This window comes from Oncorhynchus keta, chromosome 13 (assembly GCF_023373465.1).
Source record: "Oncorhynchus keta strain PuntledgeMale-10-30-2019 chromosome 13, Oket_V2, whole genome shotgun sequence".
Classification (NCBI taxonomy): domain Eukaryota; kingdom Metazoa; phylum Chordata; class Actinopteri; order Salmoniformes; family Salmonidae; genus Oncorhynchus; species Oncorhynchus keta.
The window spans coordinates 29,996,451-30,024,221 of NC_068433.1; the positions used below are offsets into that span (position 1 = coordinate 29,996,451).

The 27,771-nt window shown below is 42.1% G+C and overlaps 1 protein-coding gene across 2 annotated transcripts; it reads left to right on the plus strand.

Annotated features, from left to right (window-relative positions):
- LOC118392151 (protein NDRG2) lies at window positions 1–27,105 on the plus strand. 2 transcript variants are annotated; one of them, XM_035783822.2, is made up of 16 exons: window positions 1–486; window positions 21,351–21,444; window positions 22,076–22,117; window positions 22,307–22,412; window positions 22,735–22,855; window positions 23,503–23,565; window positions 23,758–23,818; window positions 24,105–24,191; window positions 24,866–24,922; window positions 25,091–25,194; window positions 25,279–25,317; window positions 25,475–25,526; window positions 25,645–25,692; window positions 25,811–25,846; window positions 26,091–26,142; window positions 26,278–27,105. In XM_035783822.2, exons 2-16 carry the CDS (start codon window positions 21,370–21,372, stop codon window positions 26,439–26,441), a joined length of 1,107 nt encoding a protein of 368 aa, XP_035639715.1. In that variant the 5' UTR covers window positions 1–486; window positions 21,351–21,369; the 3' UTR covers window positions 26,442–27,105. The 2 variants fall into 2 exon arrangements, with proteins under 2 accessions (XP_035639715.1, XP_035639716.1); XM_035783823.2 differs by lacking the exon at window positions 1–486 and adding an exon at window positions 13,662–13,812.
- The last annotated feature ends 666 nt before the right edge of the window (window positions 27,106–27,771 follow it).

Here is a 27,771-nt window from a genome sequence, read left to right on the forward strand (position 1 = left end):
TTTCAACAACGGGCGCCTACCATAACCGAGAGAGGGGGAGCCGAGGGTGAGACGAAGAGTTTTCGGCAATATCACATCGCCATTTAGTCGTTAGATAACCGTTGTAGTTATCCGTTTAGGATACAGTCCTGCAGTTTGAAGCTTTTATTAAAATATATTCTAAATTTTGGCAGCCTAACGGATATGCCTGATAACAACATAGTTGTCCTCCCCTAATATCATATAGTAAAGTAACTTGTCGCTTGATTGACGGGCCCATATTATTGTAGGATTTTTCTTCCTACTGGAGAAAGGACTGTTAAAAAAAACGATCAGCGAAAAATAAACGTGGACGAAAGTGAAATATCAAGAAAGACTGTCGGGAGCTTCCGACGAGGTACACGTGTGAAAAACAAGAAATAACTAAAGAAGAGACAGGAGTTGTGCCGTTTGCATATATTTTATAAATAAGTCCTTTTTTTGGTTGAACATTTTTGTTAATTTAGGGTAAGTAGCCTATTTTATTACATGTAATAGATGTTAATAACATTGTCTGTTGGTGTATTTTTTTCTCATGTTATTTTAGGCAAGTATTTTGTCTTCATTTTCAAATAACATATCAGCAATCGTGCAACAATGCAAGTAAAAAACAACCCGTTTAGGACAAGATTGGACAAAACTAGAACGTCTTGCAATTTATTCACCAAATTCAGATGTAGATGCATTTTTTTCAATTCTGTAAAAGTGTACATGGTGAGAATGTTACAGTTTGTTATGATCATTTGAGTTGTGACCCCAATCTTTACCCAGCAGAGTCAAACCATGCAATTGTCTAGTCTACTAAACATTGCAGTGTCTGGTCAAATCAAATCAAAGTTAAATTTTCGTTTACACAGATTAGCAGATGTTAAAGTAGGTGCAGCGAAATGCTTACGTTTCGAGCTCCATCTGTGCAGTAAGTGTCTAACAGTGCAATACTAATACACAAATACCCCCAAAGAAAATAAGTAGTTTAAAAATCAAGAATGAAATGGTTTAGCAGACGCTCTGTATCATCACAAACAATGGGATAGGCATAAAAAAAATCATATTTTCACGACGGTTAATAGGTAAAGCCATTTTGTGGTGTGGGTGAGAGTGTGTTCCTGTGGTGCTGCAATTGATGGTCTTTGTTCATAGTTTTCACTCCCCAGACAGAACAGAAAACCCGATAAAACCAGACTGAAACCACTGGAAGCTTGTTTCCGAATACTGACATTGATTAAATGACACGAAATAAGCATGAACTCTGAAGGGACATTAGCCTACTATATGCCCCCGCCCCCCTCTACCCCTTCCTCATATTCCAATCAGACGGTCTTGTTTTTTTTTACATTTCAAAATGTTGGCCAAAATGTAAATCTATAGGCTTGTAACGGTGTTCAAGTCATATTGATATACCTTATGCGTTTGTATTTGTGTGTGTCTCGGGCTGGGAGATGGGGATCGACCCCAGGCTGCGAGGCTGTTGGTGCGCGCGAGCGCCACGGGGGAAATGTGTGTCAATGTCAAACGGAGGTGTGTCGCACAGCTCGCGCTGCATGTGGACTCATCGACGTTGATGTTGTTTTCCGTACATTTCAAGCATCTCAGATATGTAGGCTACAGCAAGTAGCTTACAGTGCACACACAAACACACACACCTGGTTGTAAACATATTTATCATGTAAATATTGAGTGATTGTCATTCCAAGCCGTTTGTGGGTGGGGTGCTGAAGGTCCTTTTGGAGTGGCATATTTTAAGTAGCTCTACCCTGCTATTATTGGACGTTAAGGCATTGGGAATCTCTACCAAGCCCACTACTGATGTCTCCAGTTTCCACTAATGGGGAATGTGTCTATTCTTATGCTGACCATGGTATTTGGAATGGCGTTGTGTTGACTGTGCTATTGTATGTGTCTCCTTGAGTATCTTCACTATGTTAGGGTGCAGTGTGTCTCCTTTTGCTTTGACTGTGGTTGTCACTGAACAGTACAGTATTCCGCAATGGTACTCTATTCGCTACATGGTCGAGACTAATGCACTGTCTCTTCTTTAGCTCTATTGTTGACTGTGTCAGTGTGTTGACTGTGTGTGTCAGTATACAGCCTGTCCCTCCTTTAGTTGTGTTGGCTGTGCTATTGAGTTGATTGTGTTCTTTTAGCAGTGTGGACTGTGTCATCGAGTTGACTGTGTTGTCATTGTACAATATGCCCCTCCTTTAGCTGTTTCTTTTATCTGTGTTCACTGTGATAGTGAGTTGCTTGTGTTCTTATAGCTGTGTTGACTGTGTCAGTGAGTTGACTATAGCTGTGTTGATTGTGTTTGTGTGGTTGCTGTCAGTATCCATGTACGGTATGTCCCTCCTTTAGCTGTGATGACTGCATCATTGCAGTTTTACAGTGTCTCTCCAGCTGTGTTGTTGATGGTATGAATGCAGTTCTACAATATGTCTCTCCAGCTGTGTTGTTGACTGTATGAATGCAGTTCCACAGTATGTCTCTCTAGCCGTGTTGTTGACTGTATCAGTGAGTTGTCAGTCTCTATCCATGTACAGTACAGCATGTCTCTTTTAGCTGTGGCTCAGGGCCAGACACAGATAGGCCAGGCAGGACAATACTCTGTCTGTTCCCACACCGCCCTCACACACACACACACACACACAGCGCTCACAGCCGCTCAGCACAACCATATTTATAAACATCAAAACCCTCTGTGCTTCCCTCCCTCATTCATGTTTCTATCGCTGGGTCCATTTAGCTATGGGTGGTAGGGTGGTACCTTATGGTGTTTCGGTGGGAAGCCCTCAGATATGTGTGTGTAGGTGTGTGTGTGTGTGACAGAGGCTGGTTTAGTGCTGTAAGATATGTATTGTTTTTTGATGTGTGGGTGGATCCATTTTAGATCCCCAAATGTATAAAATGGTCTCTTTCACAACTCGTACTGACTCATGTTTTGCAACCCAGTCTCAACGAGCGATGTATTCCATTTTCAAATCAAAGGTTATTTGTCACGTGCACAGGATACAGCAGGTGTAAAAAGTACAGTGAAATGCTTACTTGCAAGCTCTTTCCCAACAATGCAATACTCAATATCAAAGTTAAGAAAGTAAGATAAATACAAACACACAACAAATAAAAACACACGAGAATGTATGCTATATACAGGGTCACTACCAGTACCATATCAATTTGCAGGGACACTTAAAAAATACCATCAACATTTAACTAAGGTGATTTCATTTTTTAATTTGATTAAATTTTTTTTTTTTTTTTAAATGTATCCAGTCTTGTCCCATCGCTGCAAAATTCGTACTCGGGACAGGCGAAGGTCAAGAGCTATGCATTCTCCAAAACACAATCAGCACTGCTTTTTGACACAACGCCCGCTTAACCCAGAAGCCAGCCACACCAATGTGTCAGGAAACACCATACACCTGGCAACCGTGTCAGCATGCATTGTGCCTAGCCCACCACATTAGTGCGCGATGGGGACAAGAACATCCCTGCCGGCCAACCCCTCCCCTAATCCGGACGACGATGCTGAGCCAATTTGTGCGCCGCCCCATGGGTCTCCTGGTCGCGGCCGGCTGCGCCTGGACTCAAACCAGGATCTCTAGTGGCACAGCTAGCCACACCACTGCGATGCAGTGCCTTAGACCACTGCACCACTCAGGAGTCCCACATTTGGTGATTTACAATACAACGTAGGCTACTGTAATAATATCCATTAGTTACTGTATCTGTTATGGCTCTTCAGTCAGGCCACACAATCTGTTGTTGTGTACATGCACATCTCCTTTTCATTTACATGTGAATCTCTTCATTAGTTGTTCATTTAGAGGCTTTACTGGCAATTGGTGTCCATGACTACACACACACACACATACACGCGCTGGCATGTGCGCACACTGGCCCCACGCGTCTGCTTGAATTAACAACATGAATGTAGATTTTTGCCATCCAGAACAACAACTCACTACCCCAACGCTTTGAACTAAAGCATTTTCAAATATATCTGGACGTAAAATGGGTTTTGTTGGTGCATCTGCTAGTCAACAGACAGTAATGCAAAGTGACTTTGGGAAAGGGAGACTCCATCTTAATCAGAAAACAGTCATATGTTCCACATTTGGTCTTAGAAACAAGGTTCATGTCTTACTACTCACTATTTGCTACTTTTTATGCTATCTGGTTTAGATGTCCAGATTTACTCTCATTGTATTGTCTCTGCATGTCACCTGCCCTATAGTCCTGTAACAAACAGGGGATTGAACCCAGGCCTTCTGCCCAGCACAAGACTGTGTTAGCCCACTAAGCTAAATGCCCATCCTCTGAAAGGGGATCAAAAGGATAAAGTCAAGTCTAATGTCTTTCCCATCAGCCATGTCATAGGCTACTGTACCAGCAGTCTATAATCACAGCTCTCTGTAATTGAATGCTTTTCCTGTACAGTCAACAGTAGTGGTGCAACTTCAACATTTCAACATCATCAAATCCCCTACGCTTAGTCTAATACAGTGACAACTGAAAGATACCAAAAGCGATTTAATCCAATCAACGTAAGCTAAATATGATTTGACATGGTTCTGACATTTTTCTTTATTTTTACTATTTTCTACATTGTAGAATAATAGTGAAGACATCCAAACTATGAAATAACACATATGGAATCATATGGAATCATGTAGTAACCAAATCAGAGTGTATTTATATTTGAGAAAAAGCATTCCTTTGCCTTGATGACAGTTTTGCACACTCTTGGCATTCTCTCAACCAGCTTCACCTGGAATGCTTTTCCAACAGTCTTGAAGAAGTTCTAACATATGCTGAGCACTTGTTGGATGCTTTTCCTTCACGGGGCGGCAGGGTAGCCTAGTGGTTAGGGTGTTGGACTAGTAACCGGAAGGTTGCAAGTTCAAACCCCCGAGCTGACAAGGTACAACTCATCCCAAACCATCTCAATTTGGTTGAGGTCAGGGGATTGTGGAGGCCAGGTCATCTGATTCAGCACTCCATCACTCTCCTTCTTGGTTAAATAGATCTTACACAGCATTGTGTAAGGGTCATTGTCCTGTTGAAAAACAAATAGTCCCACTAAACCCAAAGCAGAAGGGATGGCGTATCTCTGCATGTGGTTAAGTGTGCCTTGAATTCTAAATAATTCACAGACAGTGCAAAGAACCACCACATCATAACACCTCCGCCTTCATGCTTTACGGTGGGAACTACACATGCAGAGATCATCCATTCACCCACACCGCGTCTCACAAAGACACAGCGGTTGGAACCAGACCAAAGGACACATTTCCACCGGTCTAATGTCCATTGCTCGTGTTTCTTGGCCCAAGCAAGTCTCTTCTTCTTATTGGTGTCCTTTAGTAGTTTCTTTGCAGCAATTCAACCATGAAGGCCTGATTCACACAGCCACCTCTGAACAGTTTATGTTGAGATGTGTCTCTTACTTGAACTCTGTGATGCATTTATTTGGGCTGCAATTTCTGAGGCTGGTAACTCTAATGAACTAATGAATGAGCTGTTCTTGCCATGATATGGACTTGGACTTTTATCAAATAAGGCTATCTTCTTTATACTCCCCTACCTTGTCACAACACAACTGATTGGCTCAAACGCATTAAGAAGGAAAGAAATTCCACAAATTAACTTTGAAAAAGGCACACCTGTTAACTGAAATGCATTCAAGGTGACTACCCCATGAAGCTGGTTGAGAGAATGCTAAGAGTGTGTGTGTTTGTGTGTGTGCGTGCAAGTAGAAAAACATGTTTCCTCATCCTCTTTCACATTGACAAAACAGTCTGACTTTTTTAAAAATGTAACCTTTTTTTAACTAGGCAAGTCAGTTAAGAACAAATTATTATTTACAATGACGACCCTAACCGGCCAATTGTCTGCCGCTCTATGGGACTCCCAATCGTGGCCGGATGTGATTCAGCCTGGATACAGTCATACAGTACACACTTTTATGTTCTATTGTCCTAGGCTACCTTGCTAAAATGCTTTCTCGCTAGCCTAACTTCCTTCCATTTGCAATGTTAGCTAGTTAACATAAGCCTTCATAAGCCTAGCTACATATTGAACTTCCATCCTGTCAGGCCAGGGGCACAATGCATGAATTTATGGTTGGATTAGAATCGCTGTTCTAATCAGTGGCCAGTAAGGAGAATTAAGTAAAACCACAAGTCCAAATCCCTATCTCCAGCCGTGGCTAATTTAGGGATGGGCCAATTTGAGCTAGCTAGCCAGCCACTAGAGGACAACAACAGAACGAGATGCAACAATTCAAGTTGTTTCTGTCAATGATGTATTGCTCTCGATGTGATGTGATTGGAGTGAAGCCAAATTCAAACTGGCTTCCCTTGACACTTTGTTTTGGTGTGCCAGGACCATTCACAGTTGAGCTCACTCAGTTTAGCTCAAAACTGACCGGCTATTATTTTATACATTTGTTTTTCAAGGTAGGCCAAATGCTTGCTGGCTTCCCTTGCATTCAGTGCTACGGCCAGCAGCAATGTCAAACTCTTTTTGACCAGGCAGCATCAAATAGGTGGCCTACACATACAGAGACAGAAGGGTGCTGTTTCGCTCGCTCGGATGCCTTCTCTGGTGAGATGCATTCAGCCTCTTGCACATTGAAGAAACATTATGAAACACAGAGAGATGAAAGATACATTATTTAATATTTGTTTTCTTTATTTCTTGGTACATTTTTTGGGGGAAGCCTGGCTTCCCTTAGTATCCATGATACACACCACTGCCAGTCAATAACTAACAAGACCTGGCAGTAGATAACCGATAACCCATTGCAGTTGAGCATTTCTGAAATGTTGTTGTGGTGCCACTGTCTGATGTAAGCTACAGTTGATTGGTAGATAACTGATTGAAGTTGTGGTTTGCACTACAGGTACATGGTTGGTATTGGACTTGGTGTCTTTGACTTCGTCACTGATAACCGAATAACATTATACAACTCTGATGTGCATTTGATTTGTAGAGATGTTTAAGGTATGATTCCTCTTGTTTTATTGTTTTAGATTCAAGTTTGCTATTCACACAGCAGGTAGGCGTTGGATTAATGTTGACTTTGCTGACCTCCTCGTTGAAAACTGAATGCAGCCAAGACATCTTGCTGCTCCACGGTGGCCTCCTACAGTTACTGGTCATATCTTGATCAGCTCTTGCCTAGCGATATCCCCTAGCTTGAAGGTCAAATTTGTGTGTGTGCGTTGGGCGTAGGTGTGTGTGTGTGTGTGTGCGTGTGCGTGTGCGTGTGTGTGTGTGTGTGTGTAGTATTGTAGCACAGTGGTTAGCCCTGATTTTAATCACTGTGAACTACTGAGTCATATTCATGAACAGGTGCACCATTATGGTATCAGAGAAAAACAGGGGGAAAAAACAGTGTAAAGAGTTGAGAGAAAAAGTTGGGAGAGAGAGGGGAGAGGAAAGAAAAACAGCTAGGAGAGCTTTGGCACCTCTTGTTATCTCCATGGTGGCTAGAGTTGCTCATTATTTTCCTTTAGAAATGTTATCCTTCTTTCTTTCTCTCGGTCTCTCTGCTTTTTCGCTCTCTGTTAACTTCTCAAAGTTATACTAGGGCCCTATAAAATCTGCGTTGAGGAACACGTGGACGGACGCATGGAATCCATACATTAAAACAGAGTTTAACCATATTCAGAACTGTGTTGAACTTAGTAGGGAATCAACTAAATGTATTGAAAATGAATGATCTGTTCATGTCTTATGATAAACTTGGGCAAATGTATTAGTATGCATCAGTGATTCGTATTTCCTGCAACTTTCTCAAGAGCCAACAAGAATTCCCACTCTCTGTGTATGTGCGGTGCGCTAAGGGCTACCACTTTGTGTAGCTATTAGCGAAGATGCTAATGAAAAGTATTCTGTTAGATGGAAAGGCTTTTTTTACCATCACGTTTGCAAAAAAAACACCACTAAACAACAGCCTTGCTAGGTGTACACAGGAATTAAAGGTTAACTAAAACCCTAAAATGTGTATATATAAAAAAAAATCCATACCTCAAAAGTGGTCTCCTGGTGTGGTTCCAAGCATTGTTTTGGACTTAGAACATCCAATTGAGTTGTCTTTCTATTTAAAAAAAACTGGAAAAACCTGGAAAAAAACCCAGGGGAAACCAAAACCAGGAAAAACAAAACAGAGAAAAGGGAATTTGGGTAAAACTTAATCAGGCAAAAAATCTAAAAAATGTTATAGGGCCCTAGGCATACTTGTTCAAAACCAAACAGATGTTTTACTGGCACACATTCACACACAGAGATAAACTTATTCATACACACAGTAATGGGAACAATAACAGCACATCAGTTGCTCATTTGACTAACATGAATAAGACACCAGATCTTCTACTCTTACTATACATCATGGCTACAACAGCAAAAACAACCACATGTTGATGCAGTGCAGAGCCTCGTCTTGCAGTGCTTCCATGTAATCATGTTCAGTTTCCTTGTGCAGTGTTGTTTTAAGCACAGCACATAGCTATTGTTATGAACCCCATAACTAGCCTACAGATGTTGTTGCACTCGCTTTGTCACATTCTGAATGAATGTGTGCATTTATGTGAGAAATCAGCGTGTGCGCCCATCAATTGTCATACTTGAGTAAAAGTAAAGATACCTTAATAGAAAATGACTCAATTAAAAGTGAAAGTCACCCAGTAAAATACTACTTCAGCAAAAGTCTGAATGTATTTGGTTTAAAATATACTTACTGTAAGAATCAAAAGTAAATATAATTGCTCAAATATACTCAAGTACACTATATATACGAAAGTATGTAGACACCCTTTCAAATTTGAGGATTCGGCTATTTCAGCCACACCCGTTGCTGACAGGTGTATTCAACCGAGCACACAGCCATGCAATCTCCATAGACAAAACATTGGCAGTCGAATGGCCTTACTGAGAGCTCAGTAACTTTCAATGTGGCACTGTTATTGGATGTCACCTTTCTAAACAAGTCAATTCGTCAAATTTCTGCCCTGCTAGAGCTTCCCTGGTCAACTGTAAGTGCTGTTATTTTGAAGTGGAAACTTCTAGGATTACCATGTGCAATGCCAAGCACCGGCTGGAGTGGTGTTAAGCTTGCCGCCATTGGAGCAGTGCAAACACGTTTTCTGGAGTGATGAATCACGCTTCACCATCTTGCATTCCGACGGACTCATCTGGGTTTGGTGGATGCCAGGATAACGCTACCTGACCCAATGCATAGTGCCAACTGTAAAGTTTGGTGGAGGAGGGATAATGGTGTGGGGCTGTTTTTCGTGGTTCAGGCTCCTTAGTTCAATTGAAATGAAATCTGAACGCTACAGCATACAACAACATTCTAGACAATTCTGTGCTTCCAACTTTGTGGCAACAGTTTGGAGAAGGCTCTTTCCTGTTTCAGCATGACATTGCCCCAGTGCACAAAGCAAGGTCCACACAGAAATGGTTTGTTGCAATCGGTGTGAAAGAACTTGACTGGCCTGCACAGAGCCCTAACCTCAACCCCATCGAACACCTTTTGGGATGATTTGGAACGTTGACTGCGAGCCAGGCCTAATCGGCCAACATCAGTGCCCGGCCTCACTAATGCTGTTGTGGCTGAATGGAAGCAAGTCCCCGCAGCAATGTTCCAACGTAGTAGAAAGCCTTACCAGTAGAGTGGAGGCTGTTATAGCTGCAAAGTGGGGACCAATTCCATATTAATTTTGGAATGAGATGTTCGACGAGCATGTACTTTTGGTCATGTAGTGTATCAAAAGTAAAAGAAGAAGTATAAACAATTCCATATCCTTTATATTAAGTGAACATCAACCCGCGACTGCAGCAAACTCACTAGGAACACAATACATGTTCCCCAATGCCTTTTCCTCCAGCCCTGAGCACTCACTGGAGGGTAACTGTTATCCTTATCACATTCCACTCCACCTTAACAGGAGACACACTAGGTCAACATACTGCAGGAACTGTCAACTGCTCTTCAAGAACCGGAAATGACAAAAATCGCTGGATCTGGCTCAGGGATGGGCAACTCGGGGGCCTGATTGGTGTCACAGTTTTGCCTCAGCTCCAGCTAACACACCTGACTCCAATAATCAAGTAATAATGATCTTCAGTTTAGAATGGAATATGTTAAATCAACTGTGTTTGCTAGGGATGGGGGAAAAGTGTGACACCACTCCGGCAACCCTGATCTGGATTTTCCACCAAACTCACTTCTTCAAGTTCCTGATTCTCATCACAAGACACAGCCGTGTCACTCGTAAAACTCATACCGGGCGTCTCCCAGTGAATCCTCACTAACCTGAACTCATGACTGGGAAAAATCTCCTCCCTTTTATAGCTCAATTAGAAATGTGTCAGCTAAATCAAAACCTGACACCCAAACAACAATAGCGCAGGAGTGGGTGGCTAACTTCTGGACATCAGAACAGCGGTTACTTACCTCGAACAGGAAGAAGCTTTTTCCTTTAACAAGTCCGAGTATGACGCAAAGCATATACTGCTTTACCAGGAACAGGCCCAAATCCCCGTAATTTGCATGAAGAAAAGATGGAGAAAAAGGGGGCGGAGGGCGGGCTTCCTTCTGAGAATTCGTAGGCGAGTGAGTAAACGCCCACTGCCATCTATTCTATTGGCCAACGTGCAATCATTGGAAAATAAAATCGATGACCTACGATCAAGATTATCCTACCAACGGGACATTAAAAACTGTAATATCTTATGTTTCACCGAGTCGTGGCTGAACGACGACATGAATAATATAGAGCTGGCGGAATTTTCCATGCACCGCCAGAACAGAGAAGCTACGTCTTGTAAGACGAGCGGTGGGGGTGTGTGTCTATTTGTCAATAATAGCTGGTGCGCGATGTCTAATATTAAAGAAGTCTTGCCTGAGGTATAGTAGCTTATGATAAGCTGTAGACCACACTATCTACAGTTGAAGTCAGAAGTTTACATATACTGAGGTTGGAGTAATGAAAACTCGTTTTTCATCCTCTCCACAAATTTCTTGTTAACAAACTATAGTTTTGGCATGTCGGTTAGGACATCTACTTTGTGCATGACACAAGTCATTTTTCAAACAATTTTTTAAAGACAGGTTATTTCACCTATAATTCACTGTATTACAATTCCAGTGGGTCAGAAGTTTACCTACACTAAGTTGACTGTGCCTTTAAACAGCTTGGAAAATTCCAGAAAATTATGTCATGACTTTAGGAGCTTCTGATAGGCTATTTGCCATCATTTGAGTCAATTGAAGGTCTACCTGTGGATGTATTTCAAGGCCTACCATCAAACTCAGTGCCTCTTTGCTTGACATCAAGGTAAAATCCAAATAAATCAGCCAAGACCTCAGAAAAGAAGTCTGGTTCATCCTTGGAGGCAATTTCCAAACGCCTGAAGGTACCACGTTCATCTGGACAAACAATAGTACGCAAGTATAAACACCACGGGACCACCCAGTCGTCATACCGCTCTGGAAGGACACGCGTTCTGTCTCCTAGAGATGAACGTACTTTGGTGTGAAAAGTGCAAATCAATCCCAGAACAACAGCAAAGGACCTTGTGAAGATGCTGGAGGAAACCGGTGCAAAAGTATCTATAGCCACTGTAAAATGAGTCCTATATCGACAACCTGAAAGGCTGCTCTGCAAGGAAGAAGCCACTGCTCAAAAACCGCCATAAAAAAGCAGACTACAGTTTGCAACTGCACATGGGGACAAAGATCATACTTTTTGTAGAAATTTCCTCTGGTCTGGTAAAACAAAAATAGAACTATTTGGCCATAATGACCATTGTTTGTTTGGAAGAAAAAGGGTGAGGTTTGCAAGCCGAAGAACACCATCCCAACCATGAAGCACGGGGGTGTCAGAATCAAGTTGTGGTGGTGCTTTGCTGGAGGAGGGACTGGTGCACTTCACAAAATAGATGGCTTCATGAGGAACTAAAATTATGTGGATATATTGAAGCAACATCTCAAGACATCAGTCAGGTAGTTAAAGCTTTGTCGCAAATGGGTCTTCCAAGTGGACAATGACCCCAAGCATACTTCCAAAGTTGTGTCAGAATGGCTTAAGGACAACGAAGTCAAGGTATTGGAGTGGCCATCACAAAGCCCTGACCTCAATCCTATCGAATGTGTGGGCAGAACTGAAAAAGCGTGTGCGAGCATTTCTGCCGGCCAAAGCCATCAGCTATCTTGCTAACTTGCACCTTGAAACTCACACTAGCACTGCTGCAAACCTCACCTCGCATACTTGCTCGACGCAAACTCGTGCTACAAACATTCTCAGCAAATGCACAACCACACTGCCGAACCCCACCAGTTCACAGCCATCTACAACCACAAATGCTAACATCTGTTAACATTTATGACGGACGAGCTCCTATACAGTATGTTACGAACCCAGTAACTAGCAAACGTATATTGTTGCCCTCACATTGTCTAGGGGCCCTAGGCCTCGTTACAGAGTCTGTAACCTGAATGGATGTGTGCATGTATTTGAGAAATCAAGAGTATGCGCCAAAGGTGTTGAATGTACTGTGCCCAGAGAGACAGCAAACTTACCTTGATCCATGGCCAGCTCTGTCTCTCTTGACCTCTTGGTTGGCTAGTCTAAGTAAGTTAGTCTTTGTTCAGATGGTGACGAAACATAAATATGTACAAACAGGCAAGCCCAAACTAAAGATTCGAAACAAAATCAACCCATGAGGGCCACCAAACCAACTCTGCACCTGATGTGCTTATCAAGCAGGCTCAGCACTTGGACCAAGTTGCTGCTGCCCCCTGGGGGAATGAAGTGTGGAACTAGTAGTGCTGCCTAAACTACCTAACCTATTCCATAAGACTATGTATGTATAAATATGGTGCGGATCAGGTGTGGTATCACAAGAGTATTAGAGCATGATGCTGCTAGGCTCCAGGGTACTCTTGCAATTTAACCCCTCAGCACCTCATGTTATGACTTACAATGTCTCTACATAAAGCTTTCATAATGCATCTAGAAGCATCTGAACGGACTTCATACACATGACATAACAGCTACTTAAGCTACTTAACCCCTGAATACTTAGCCATTCGCCATGTCTCATGTTGCATACCCGTGAACACACACAAACACGCACGCACACACACCCACCACAACATATCGTTTAATATTTATCATCTCAACCTTTCAGCCGACATTTCAGATTTAGACTCCTCTTTGTGTGTGTGTGTGTGTGTGTGTGTGTGTGTGTGTGTTTTTGTCTGGCGCTTGGGCAATAGAGAGAGAGGGGAGCTCCTGCCAACATGGTTGTTTACCCTGTTTCCCTTTTCACTGGACGCTTGTTGTTGGATGGAGAGAGAGAGAGTCTGAGAGAGATGAAAAGGAAAAGAGAGGGAGTGAATGAGAGAAGTGGAATAAAGATTGAGCGAGATGTGAATAGTAGGGGCAGTGTAATAGAAAGAGATTGACAAGAGACAGAGAAAGGTGAAGAGAGAGGGTGAGAGAGACGGAATGGAAAACAACAAAGAAAAACAGACAAAGCTAGTAAAGAGAGGAGAGAGAAAGATAGAAGTAGGGGGAAAAAGAGAGAGAGAACTATACAGACAGAGACAAAACAGAGACAGAAGTAGAGAGACGAAACCGAGAGAGCTAGAAAAGAAAGAGCTATATTATTGAGAAAAAGAGGGAGAAATATATCAATGTGAACTGATAGTTATTCAGCTCATGTCTGACTGCAGGTGTGTTAGAGACGGATTGGCCTCTCAGAGGGGCACCGCAGGGCAGGGTGAGTAGGCCACACACACACACACACAGTAGTGTTAGCACTCAGCACAGGAACACAGTAACACTGGACACACCTCAGTGAGCCGCAGGATGTGAGCTATAGATTCTGAATATCCTGAAGCCACCCAGAAATAAGACATATGGAGAAAGTAATGTCCGACTCCACAACTGATATACTACCACAGGGATTCACTTACTGTAACAGTGCTTTTTCATAGAAATAAGATGTATCTTCTATTTTATCGCTTTAGGCAGACAACCCTGTAAGGATAGTGCAAGCTTTTAGAGCAGGTGTCCTTAATTCGGGTCCTTGAGGGGTCTGTAGAGTCCAGAGGTTTTCATGATGCTCTGTTGACTATGGCCTATAGTTGGCAGTGTGTATGTTGCTGACTATAGACTAGGTGTCTAGAGTGGAGTGGAGTAAACTCTCTGGTCAGTCAGTCAATGATTGATCAATGAAGGGTGGACGGAGAACCAACAGAGAGCAGAGAGGCACAAAGCAGATATAAAAAGCACTGACCTGTATTAGCCTTGCATCAGAGAAGGATGTTTTCATCTGTGTACTAAGATGCGTCTCTGTGTAGAGGATAGCGGCCAGAAGGATGTTTCCTCGGATAACTTGCTAATCCTTTAGCTATGCTTCTGTGTTTGTTATCAAATCCACTCATGATCATCTTCTATTCACAGAGCCAATAGAGAGAGCAGGGCTTGTGTTAATGAAAAAAAAAGCTACAAATATATATATATATATATATATATATATATAAAAATATCAAGTGTCTTAGAGAAAGAGTAACTGATCCTAGATCAGCACTCCTACTCATGAGGCACATGATGAATACAGGCCCATATCTGTGTCAATACTGTAACACTTGGTAGTCTCTATAGTGCAATAAGTCTATCCATCAGTCACAAGCAGGGAGGAAGGAAAATTGTTGACGTTTTGTAAAGTGATCCAAGACCGATTGATAGCAGTTCAAAGCTAGCAATCAAAGCTCACTTGAAGTAGAGCGCTGAACTATGTTAATATCGAGAAATATCAGTGTATTTGATGGTGAATCCATGAGTTACTCTGATACTGTACCTCATACCTGGGTTGCATTTTCAGAACGATGAGATATAAATAAATGATATTGAACAGTAATGATTCTGTGTCAGGGGTAGAGCTGTGGCGGTATCGAAATTTCATCAGCCGGTGATTGTCAAGCAAATAACTGTCGATCTCACGGTAATTGACCTTTAATTAACATGAACACATTTAGCATCTCCTGTCTTCCACACACAGCCCACAAGCCACTGATACAGACCTTTGGAACATCTACACAGTAGTCTAATACATCCATGTAATATAGCCTACACCTTCACAATAAATCCATTATTTATTTTAGACAGGTCTAAAGAAACACGATATGAAGAAAATGCAGTCTCTGAGTTGTCTTTATGTTTTGATATCACTATGCTATATGGATGTGGCTACACTAGTTCATTTAGCAGACACGATTAGGTTCAAATTATTTTATAATATTTTATAGTATGAAGAATAGAATTTAACAAAGCTTGAATAAAATAGAAAGTATATTTTCTCCAAATGAGGGAGTGTGCACATGCATCTATTCTGTGTTGAGTGGTTAACAAAGAAATAGGTACTCCTATATGCTTAATTTAGAGTTATTAATGTAACTTTAGTTCTGATACAAATGTAGGGCTATATGTTTTTATTTGTAATACATTGTAAGGATGCATGATGCATCTCTAATGATGATTTGAAAGAAAGTTGATTGAAAGGCATAAGCTCTGTTTTTTTTTTCTGCAGGCTGTACACACTTCATCAGTCTCTCATTCACAATTTGACAAGCACTTGATAATGCCTTGAATTTCCCAGGGCCATCCCCTTTGTGTGGCCGTAATGCACCCTAAAAAAATCCATGCCTTTTGCGTCCAGTGGCTCTCCATCACGTTATCGGATCATTCTCACAGGCTACAAGTGAAGACAGACACTTCGGGGATGCACTGCATGCGTCTTTATCCAATTCCGAGGTGCATATTGAAGATATTGTAAGAACTGTCCACATGTATTTAATCAGCCAACAAGATGAGTAGGCCTAACGAACAGCAAAAGCACTAATCTATGTCAATCTACTATCCCCCATAGTACAAAAAGTTACCTATTCGGTGCGAGAAGTAAATATTCCAAACATAGTCTGGGACAGTTGTGGGATGCGATAGATCCCAAATTAATGCGACCACTTTTTTAAGCAATGAGGCTCACGCAACAGATCAGAATTTAGCTTAAAATGTGATAAACTATTTGGCTATTTTTTTCACATTATAAGCGCAGTAGGCTTAGGGGGAAAACACACCATTTTTAAAAGTGACTGCAAATGCGATTATGCATGTAATGCTTTTATTATAAAGGTGCATTTTTATGGTGAAATTGATCTTCCCCAAAATTGTAACTCACGCGCTGCTTATGCCAGTTAGGCTAATATGATTCGAAAAAAGTCCCCCAAATTTTTTTTTTCTGATAATATATAATTCACAAGTGATAGGCTAATATTGTTACCCATCAGACTATTGTTGATTTAATCTTGTCTTTACATATACTAAATAGTATATGTGTGAAATTTGTTTTGATTTAGAATGGACCATTTTAATGCACCTGTCTCGAAACGGGCAGGGGAAAAAATATATGTTATCTATGCACTTAAATAGTGAATGGAGGACACTTTTCCCATAGTTCATTTTCATGAAAGCCAGGTAGGCTATACTCCTGTTGTAAAGATAAGCAATGGGCTTATTAGTAGGAAAGTTGAGAAATAAATATAGTAGGCCTAGCCTATAGAAAGCTGATAGGACCTTCCTCTTTTTAGTAGAGGCCATCACTCTGTTTTCTCGCGCAGTTGCATAGCCTATAGAAATATTGCGCATCATGAGCTCATGGGCTCTCATGAAGTGTTTGATTAGATTTTCAATTACTTTTGCATTGACGTCAGAGTGATTAGAGGGACAATAGAGTGCTGAGTTCCAGACAGTTAGGAAGTTTACTAATGACCAGCAGAAGCATCAAAGCTTGGAGAAGCCTAATTACCGTGACTAAATGGTCACGTGGAATTTGACTGCCTTCATGACTGGCGGTAATACGGTCAACGCAACAGCCATAGTCAAGGGTGATATGGAAACTTGACAGCGTACACCAAAATTGTATCTACAGTGTTTAGAATGTTGCACCCTCCTAAACACAACCATGCTTCCTACCTAAGCCTCATGATTTTCAACCGAACATATTGAATGACACATGGCAGCTATTCTGACTACTCCACCGAACAGTGTATGACAAGCTTGTGTATACACAATTATCCAGTGAGAGTTAATTTCTGGTGCTTAAAAGCTGATTAGCGTGTCAAGCCTGCCCATCGCTTCAGGAAATGATAACAGAAGCTAAGCAGCGGTTGAAAAACATCCATAATACCAAGAGCGTATTATGAGAAGGAGAGGGAGAAAAGGGAGATAGAGGAGGGAGAGAGACTGTGTTTTTCAGCTGGCAACAGTCTCTTAGCCCTCTCCTCTCTCTCCCTCTCTCTCAATCTCCCCTCTCTGTAGTGACATATTTCCTGAGCAGTTTAACAGTTATTACATGCTCTAAAACGCACTGACTCACTGAAAGAGAGAAACAGAGAGATAGACGGAAAAAGGGGGAGAGAGGTAGAGAGAGAGTGTGTGTGTTTGAGAGAGAAAGGAAGAGAGTTTGTTTGAGAGGGAAGGATAGGGAGATGGATGTATAGAGGGAGGGAGGTAGGGACGGACTTAGGGAGGATTCAAGTTCTATAGCAGGGACTGAGTCGACATGGAGATGATGTGTAATGGAGGGGAAGTACAGTATGTGTGAAATATTGGTGTTAAGTGAATTATTTTCTCTGTCCAGTCGATACCTAACTAACAATCCCTAGCAGTAGATAACACATTGTTGCTGATCATTTGCAGAGAGCTGATATATAGTGCCTTCGGAAGGAATTAATACCCCTTGACTTTTTCCAAAATGTGTTACGTTACAGCTTTATTCTAAAATTGATTAAAAAAAAGAAAATCCTCAGCAATCTACACACAATACCCCATAATGACAAAGTGCAAAACGTTTTTTTGACATTTTTGCAAATGTTTTTCAATAAAATACTGAAATACCTTATTTACATAAATATTCAGACATTTTGCTATAAGACAAGAAATTGAGCTATAGGTGCATCCTGTTTCCATTGATCATCCTTGAGATGTTTCTACAACTTGATTGGAGGCCACCTGTGGTGAATTCAATTGATTTGACATGATTTAGAAAGGCACACACCTGTTTATATAAGGTCCCACAGTTGACAGTGCATGTCAGAGCAAAAAACATGTTTTTCAGGAGCAGGGACTAAGAGACTAGTCAGAATAAAGGCAAAGATGAACAGAGCAGAGAGATCCTTGATCAAATAAAAACCTGCTCCAGAGCGCTCAGGACCTCAGGCTGGGGGGCGAAGGTTCACCTTCCAACAGGACAACGACCCTAAGCACACAACCAAGACAATAACAGGAGTGGCTTCAGGACAAGTCTTTGAATGTCCTTGAGTGGCCCAGCCAGAGCCCGGACTTGAACCTGATCGAACATCTCTGGAGAGACCTGAAAATAGCTGTGCAGCAACGCTCCCCATCCAACCTGACAGAGCTTGAGAGGATTTGCAGAGATGAATTGGAGAAACTTCCCAAATACAGGTGTGCCAAACTTGTAGCGTCATACCCAAGAAGACCTGATGCTCTAATCGCTGCCAAATGTGCTTAAACATAGTACTGAGCAAAGGGTCTGAACATTTATGTAAATGTGTCATTTTTCAAATATTTGCAAATATTTCTAAACCATTTTTTTTGCTTTGTCATCATGGGGTATTGTGTGTAGATTGATGAGGGGGAAAGGATGTAACGAAACAAAATGTGGAAAAAGTCAAGGGGTCTGAAAAATGTCCAACTTTCACATTGTTATTTATCATTATGGTTTGTATTGTGTATAACCCATTGGAGTCCTTCCATGTAATGAGTTTGCTGTAATGTGGCCTTTGACATCCAGTCGCTTGCTAACATGCTAATTAACATGCTAATTTCAGGTTTTCATGATAATGTGCATCTACATTACATTAGCTATGCTAATACTATTACGAAGGGAAAACAGGTTATAGTTTAGTTTTCACCACTATCTCACAATAACAGAGTACAACACTGACAGTATGTTACAGTCAATATTGCAAGACGAAATGAAATTTAAAAAAAATATAACTGGCTGGTTCATTCTGATATGATGGATGAGTTTCTTATTCTTCTTTTTCTCTGCTTCTGAGGGATATCCTGTTTCTAAATGTCCACAGCCTGACAGAATAGGCTAGATAATTCTAGGGGAGGGATTCTCCACTAGTTAGCCACAAGTTACAATTTCGGACATGGCCGATTTGACACGACCCAATGAAAATAAAAAGTATATGGCACAAGTTGATTATGTGGTATTGTCAACCTGAAATATTGATTCTTATATCTAGGATGCTTATATCTGAGATTTAGGAGTATTCAATTATTGTGGAAGGTGTATTTCTAGTGTGTGTGTGTGTGTGTGTATGTGTGACTGTGTGTCATTGTCTGTGTGTTACTGATAAGTAATGAAGTCATTTTTTCCAAATTGTGGCACCAAACTCCTTGCCAAGACCAGAGCACTCCAATGAGCCTGATAAGACCATGTCGCTGTTAAGCGAGAAATATACAGGGGGGAGAGAGCAGGAGAGAAATAGAGAGGGGGGAGAGAGCAGGAGAGAAATAGAGAGGGGGAGAGAGCAGGAGAGAAATAGAGAGATAGGAGAGAAATAGAGAGGGGGGAGAGAGCAGGAGAGAAATAGAGAGGGGGGAGAGAGCAGGAGAGAAATAGAGAGGGGGGAGAGAGCAGGAGAGAAATAGAGAGGGGGGAGAGAGCAGGAGAGAAATAGAGAGGGGGGAGAGAGCAGGAGAGAAATAGAGAGGGGGGAGAGAGCAGGAGAGAAATAGAGAGGGGAGAGAGCAGGAGAGAAATAGAGAGGGGGGAGAGAGCAGGAGAGAAATAGAGAGGGGGGAGAGAGCAGGAGAGAAATATACAGGGGGAGAGAGCAGGAGAGAAATAGAGAGGGGGGAGAGAGCAGGAGAGAAATAGAGAGGGGGGGGAGCAGGAGAGAAATAGAGAGCAGGAGAGAAATAGAGAGGGGGAGAGAGCAGGAGAGAAATATACAGGGGGGAGAGAGCAGGAGAGAAATAGAGAGGGGGGAGAGAAATAGAGAAAGGGACAGAGACAAACAGAGAGAAGGGGGGGTGGTGAAGGAAAAAGAGGAAAGGACAGAGGGGACGAGAGAACGACAGATGTGAGCAGACTGTGTGTCGGGGTGACGCTCTCTGATGACTAATCACAGGCACCCTAGGGGCCACACACACACAAACACATTTATACACACACACACACACACACACACACACACACACACACACACACACACACACACACACACACACACACACACACACAGCTCTAGCTATGAACAGTCAACACACACCCGCACACAGGGAGGAGTCAGGCTATTGGTTTCTAAACAAGGTCCCCCAGCCAATGTTCAGGTCAAATGTAAACGTCTGTAGGTAAGGAAAGTAGGTAAGGGTTTGGTTAACTTGGTTACGTTTTGGGATAAGGTTAAGACCTTCAAGATGATGAAACGTGCTGTTTAGGCCCATCCTCTGTCTTCATCAACAACTCCCTAGCAAGCCACGGGTCTACTAGATGGTAATAGGTGCTCACGTTGCCCCTAGTCTGTCTGTCTGTCTGCCTGCCTGTCTGTCTCTACCACTTTATCTCTCTATCCCTTCATTATTTTTCTTCCTCTTGTCTTCCCAGTTAATTATTTTAATTTGAACTAATTATTAATTCACTTCTAGAGTCCCATAGAACTGTGAAGGTCCCAGATTAGTAAAACAATATATTTAGGCTGTGTGTGTGTGGGGGGGTTCTTCCATGCTTGTGTTGACCTAAAGTCCATGACGACAAAGGCTATTTTAAGTTTAGGGATTAGGGTAAGGGTTGCAATTAGGGTAAGGGGTTAGGGTTAGGTTTAAGGTTAGGGTTGAGGGAAAATAGGATTTTGAATGGAAATCCATTTTAGGTCCCCATGAGGATAGAAGATCAAATAGGTGTGTGGATGTGCACTGTGTGTGTGAGTGAGCGTGCGTGTCTAGTTCATGCGTGTCTAGTTCATGTGTGTCTAGTTCATGTGTGTCTATGTTCATGTGTGTCTATGTTCATGTGTGTCTGTGTTCATGTGTGTCTATATTCATGTGTGTCTGTGTTCATGTGTGTGTGTGTTCATGTGTGTGTGTGTGTGTGTGTGTGTGTGTGTGTGTGTGTGTGTGTGTGTGTGTGTGTGTGTGTGTGTGTGTGTGTGACAAAAAGAGAGAGAGAGATGCTATAATATTAGAATATATTTTCATGTATACATTCATTTATCTTTCTAGGACGTGAACAAGTGACACCATGACGACTGAGATGCAGGAGATCGCCATTACGGAGGAGAAGCCTTTACTTCCAGGTCAGCCCGATCCTGCAAAGGTCAGTGAGTGTACACACATTACATACATAACTCCTCATCCTGCCTCATCATACATACATGCTGTCACACCTCGTACATGCTGTCACACATCTCCACATGCCACATGCATGCATATACTGTATTTTGTGTGTGTACATGTATGTGTGTAGTTGCTAGGCTGGCTCAGATATGAGCGCTCGGTTGATGTCACCCTGAGGGTGTGAGAGATGAGGCTCCTCTCTCCCTGATGTTGTTATATACTGCAGAGCTGGAGAGTATGGTTGAGATATGTACTCTCACTGCTGCCAACTGCAGGCGGTGGACAGTTAGGGGAACTGCAGACTCAAAGGCATATTCAGAAAATAGCTCGGAGTAGGAGTGCTGATCTAGGATCAGGCCCCACCTGTCCATATAATCATAATGAATATAGAAACTGATCCTAAATCAGCACTCCCACTGAGTCTTTGTGAATACGGGCTCAGGACTCATGTTAGTGGGTTGATTCTGGGTTGATTCTGTGAAATGTCTTTGCCAATGAACAGCTGCACAATTAGCTTCCCAGAGAGGTTCCAGATGTATTTCACTATGGTCTTGTGTGGCCGGAAATGTGTCTTGTTTTGGCTGCTTCATGGTTTCTATCCATCTTGCTAGGATGCTGAGGCTGCAGCTCGAATACTGTTGGACCAGGGCCAGGTAAGGTTGTTTAGTTTCCTGTTACTGTACGTACAGTATGTGTGTGCATGTGTCTCGTGTCACGTGAAAGTATGTTTTCTCAACATATATTTGTGTGCGTACGTGTTACATACGTGTATGCGTGTATAAGTGCCTGAATGTTCATATGTGCACGTGGATGTAACTCTCTCTCTCTCTGTCATCCTCCAGGAACACAGTATTGAGACACCTCATGGTCTCCTCCACGTGACTCTCCATGGAACCTCTAACACACGCCGTCCCGCCATCCTCACCTTCCACGATGTGGGCCTGGACAGTGAGTCTCTCTCTCTCTCTCTTTACGTTTTAATATTTATCTCTCTGTCTTTCATCTCTCTTTTTTTTGTATACCTTTCCCCGCTCATCCCCTCCAGCAACTTCCCCCCTTTCATTTTGAGTTTCCCCTTCAGCTCAGTGCCTGCCCTTTCTTCATTTATGCTTGTAATTCTCTCACTTTCTCTTTCTCTTTCTCACTCTTGCTTTCTCTCTCTCTCTCTCTCTCTCTCTCTCTCTCTCTCTCTCTCTCTCTCTCTCTCTCTCCCATTTTCTCTCCTATCTGTCTCTCTCGCTCTTTCTCTCTCTCTCTCCCTCTCTCACAGGTAAAAGCTGCTTCTCTCCTCTGTTTAAATTTGAGGAGATGCAGGAGATAGTGAAAAACTTCACTCTGGTCCACATTGATGCTCCTGGCCAAGAGGAGGGGGCCGCCACCTATCCTATGGGGTATGCATATCACGTGTTTGCGTTTGTGTGTGTTAGGGTTGGACTGTATACAGATTTTCATAACTTAATACCATTCCTGTACCATACTGCTAACAAATGCTAAGAAAGTACTAGGGAACTCCCATAGCTGACACTAGCTTAATGCTAACAAGCACAAGCAAATATCAACTAAATGCAAGGACAGACATCCCAGCTCATAATGTTATACAGCCGTCTCAAAAGGCTACTCACACTTGATCCAGGAGGGGATTGATTGTCTCTGCTGTTACCATTAAGCTTGATCTTGCAAGCTAGCCACCTATAGCTAGCAAGTTAGCAAACCAAATGTATAGCTGGAGCCCTGAGCTGGAGAAAATGTATTTGGCACATCTTAGATAGCTAGTTAACTTACAAGACGTTTCGCTGGTCAAAACATTCGTATTGAATTTCAAGTTTAACATGAAACTTCCGTTTGCTCCATGTGAGCAAACATCCCATGTGACTGGCTCAATTTATTTAGTATATTTTTGTTGACGGTATTGAAAATCATACCGTCACTTTTTCAAGATACCCCGGTATGTACAGTATACCGCCCAAGCCTAGTGTGTGTGTGCGTGTTTGTATTTAAGTGTTCATAATAAACATGTGTTCCCGCTCATGTTTTTTAGATACCAGTATCCGTCCATGGAGCAAATTGCAGAGATGATCCCTGCAGTCCTGACATATTTCAAGTGAGTCAGACTTATGTCACCGTCATTACATAATACTCGCTTGTTTTACCAGCATGTCCACTAATAAAGCAAAATAGTGTTTTATAACGTCATTTCAAAAACATCGACTGGAGTCCACAACACTGAAACACAGACATATTGGCACTAATAGAACATCTGTCACTAAGTTTGTTCTCTCGCTCACTGTTCTAGTTTCCGTTCTGTCATCGGAGTTGGAGTGGGAGCTGGGGCGTACATTCTCTCCAGGTTCACAGTGAGTGTCTGATTTCTCCTTGTTATGTTACTGCCCCCTGTATCAGTTTATACAGCTGCCCTGGGAAAGAATCACAGTATACCATTCTGTTAGCTTCTGTTAGGCAATCTCTTGGCAGTCTGTGCATTGGACTAGCGTGGGTTAGCATATATTTGCTATATGGTGCTCTCCACGGTGTATACCAATGCTCGCTTCTTTTTTCAATTTCTACAATTCAACAGTCTCAACATACAATTTACCAATTTTTTTCTCTCTCTCTTTCCTTCTCTCTCCTCCGTCCTCTCAGATGGCCCACCCAGACTCAGTTGAAGGTCTCGTTCTCGTCAACATTGACCCTCAGGCTAGAGGGTGGATGGACTGGGCTGCCCAGAAGGTTAATGTCTCTTCAATATGCTCACAGATGTTGGATCTTAATTTGAGCCACTTTGCTATAGCAGGAAAATAATCATGCCGCAACAGGAAATGTCAAACTGGAAATGACAAACTTTAGCCTTTTGAAAACACAAATTTACTACAAGTTTGCATTTCCTGCCGTGCAGGAAAATTCTCAGCAAAAAAAAAGAGTGATTAAATCAAGATCCTACATCTGTATAATACTGGCAACATTAGTATGAAATATTATTATTATCATCACTCAGAAGCCCTGAGGATTTTGGACTATATTCATGAGTACTAGCAGCATTTCCATCAATTTGACAATATCAATCCCATATCCTATTCAATATCACCATTACTCTTCTGTGTTGTTGTGTTGACATCTACATTACAATTCAAGTAGATACTCAATTACCAGTACGTGTATCCATTACTCTTGATCTAGCAGTTAATAAACAGTCATTACTGTCTCAGACAATGGCATATCTTGATTATGTTGGCAATTTCATAAAGTAACGTGTAGATGAGGAAAATAGATAGTGGAATTGTATTCATGGTGGTTTTACTGTATACGTGATATTGACTAAGCTGTTATTGATTTGTCCTAACTATACCTCTCTCTCTCTCTCTCCCTTTATTTCTCAATCCCTCTTTCTTTCTTTCTGTTTCCAGATCACTACCCTGACATCCTCTCTCACAGAGCAGATATTGAGTCATCTCTTCAGTCAGGTGTGTGTGTGTGTGTGTGTGTGTGTGTGTGTGTGTGTGTGTGTGTGTGTGTGTGTGTGTGGTATCAAATGATGTGTGTGTTATCGTAGACTGGAACCCGATGTGGGTTTATTTAACTATCTTATAAAACTCACACTGTTATTGTATCATTTCTGTCTTGGTTTGTAGGAGGAGATGTCAGCTAACGCAGACCTGGTGAAGTCACACAGAGATCGCATCTCTAAAGCCCCCAACCTCACCAACATCGAGCTTTTCTGGAGGGGCTACAACAGGTACACACAGGCGCACATGCACGCGTGCGCACATACACACTAACAAACCTTCAATCGTGTAACCTTTCCTTTCCTCTTTTCCAGCCGTAGGGATCTGATCCTTGACCGTACCAGCAACTTCAAGTAAGCATTTCACCATCAGATCACTTACATCAGCTGTGAAAATAGTACACAATTAGGTCTCTCACTCTTTCCATTGAATATACCTAAGAGTCTCGCTGTCTCTCTCAATCTTTGTCTTTGTCTCTCTCTGTCCATCTCTCTCTCTTTTCTTTCTCAGGTGTCCTGTGATGCTGGTGGTCGGGGATCAGGCACCGTATGAGGAGGCTGCTGTACGTTTTCGGCTTTATATCTTAACGTAGGCCTACCACGTAGGCACCGAACACACCCAGGTGAAGTGAATGTGGTGATGTGGATTAATTCCAAGTTTTTCCCCCCCATGTCCACCAGGTGGAGTGTAACAGCAAACTGGACCCAACAACAACCTCATTCCTCAAGGTACTCAAGCTTTCTTCATCACCCCCTCAGTCATCAAAACAAACCACACACACAAGCCATTTATTTCCCTCAGACATTCAGTTGCTACTAAACACAAAATTGTCATCTTCTTCTTCAGATGGCAGATGCTGGCGGTCTTCCCCAGCTTACCCAGGTAAGACACATTAAACACGCCAAGTTGTTAAAATACATATATTTTTAGTTCATACAAGCTGTGAATTTAACATGTGTTTTGGTGCTAATACAGAAATACAGCACTTATCATGATGAATACAACTAACCATCCAGTAACTATTGTAATTCCTGCATGTCCATGTCATATGTCCACGTACAAATATAGATTTTATATTACGTATTTTATGGATAAAATCGAATGTACCTTCTGTGTTTACTTAAAGCCCAGCAAATTGACCGAGGCTTTCAAGTACTTCATTCAGGGGATGGGCTACAGTAAGTTTGCCTTAGTTTGTAATATGTGGCTATGACGACCTACTGTGACCTTTGTGCTACTGTCTCTCTGTATCAATCTAATTATCCTCCTTCTCTCGCTCTTTTCCACCCTCCCTCTTGCTCCCTCTCCCACAGTGGCATCATCCGTCATGACCCGTCTGTCTCGTTCGCGCACCACCTCGCTGTCTTCCTCTTACTCCATGGAGGGGGAGCGCGAGCGTTCTCGTACCCTGTCTCAGAGCTCTCAGGGTGGGCAGATGCCCCCCAGCCCCTCCCATACCATGGAGGTGTCCTGCTGAAGAGAGAGACAGAGAATGAGTGTGTGTGTGTGAGAGAGAGAGAGAGAGAGAGAGAGAGGGGGGATGGAGGATGGAATGGAGAGAGAGGGGGATGAAGAGAGAGCGAGGGATGGGTAGTGGGCAGAGGACCAGCTGAGAGAGTGAAGGTTTTATGGGAACATGGATGTAAAGGAGAGGTAGAGGGACAGAGGGAGAATGAAAGACAGTTACTTAAACACTCATCTACTAATCTCTTCACCCAGACAGCGAAGGGTAAAGGGAATGGATGAATGAAAAACGGGAATGGAAGAAAGGAAGTTTAGGAACAAGGGAGGGAATATAAGGAAAAGGGTAGCAAGGAACGTGTGTTTTAGGGGCGTCGGCAGTCCTCTCTCCCCCTCGATCAGAACATCTGTTAGCCAATAGAGCCTATTAACCTAGAGAGTGGAAGTGGCCTGTAGTGATCTCACCTTAGTGTTCACCAGTAGAAATAATTATGATAATGAGAAAGATTATGATGATATTAACACTATTAATAATGACAATGACAATAATGTGATAGTAATATTATTTAAAAAATGATCTTTATTTTTAATGCATGAAATACAAGGGAAAAAAGACTATAGCAGAAATACTTCAAATGAAAATGTCTGTCAACTCTTTTAATAAAACATGTTTGGTCTTTTTCATTTTTTCTTTTTGTAACCTGCCTCAGTGAAGGGTTGAAGTTTCTCATTGGTCACTTGATCCTTAACCATAGCAATGGCCAGTGAGAATCTACTTCCTCCTCTCTGTTGCCAGGTAGATACTTTCTTCCATTGGCCCTGTTTAAAAGTGTATCTGATTTCAGCTCATGTGAAAATAGAGGTTTCCTTTTTCTTTTCTATGTGAAGATGAGTTTGTTGGTACATGTGTGTTTGTGATGTAGCTGATGAGGAATAGCAGAGGATGATAATGAAGATGGGGATGGCTGATGAAGAGTGACATGATATGAGTGAGTGAACTATGCCATTAAATCAGTGCGTCCAATGCTGATGGCAGTTCCAGACTTGACCATCAACGAGGTGAAAAATCTGTTGATGTGCCCTTGAGGAAGGCACTTAACCCCTAATTTGCTTCAGGGGCGCTGTACTACTATGGCTGCCCCTGTAAAAAACAACATCTTCGGGGGTCACTGTGCTATGGGGTTTATGATGACATACATTTACCTGCATACATACACTACTAACATACTTGAGTCTTTATCAAAAGGGATAAGCTAGCTAATACCTTCTTGGACAAGCATACTATACATGTTTTGTGATCGCTAGATGTAGGCTTTGCATAGCCCTAGAGTGATGCACTGATCGTG

Coding starts and splice junctions, on each gene's coding strand:
- LOC118392151 (XM_035783822.2), top strand. CDS start 21,370: ATGACGACTGAGATGCAGGAGATCGCCATTACGGAGGAGAAGCCTTTA. Junction 22,413..22,734: donor CCACGATGTGGGCCTGGACA/GTGAGTCTCTCT, acceptor CCTCTCTCACAG/GTAAAAGCTGCTTCTCTCCT. Junction 26,143..26,277: donor CATTCAGGGGATGGGCTACA/GTAAGTTTGCCT, acceptor CCTCTCCCACAG/TGGCATCATCCGTCATGACC.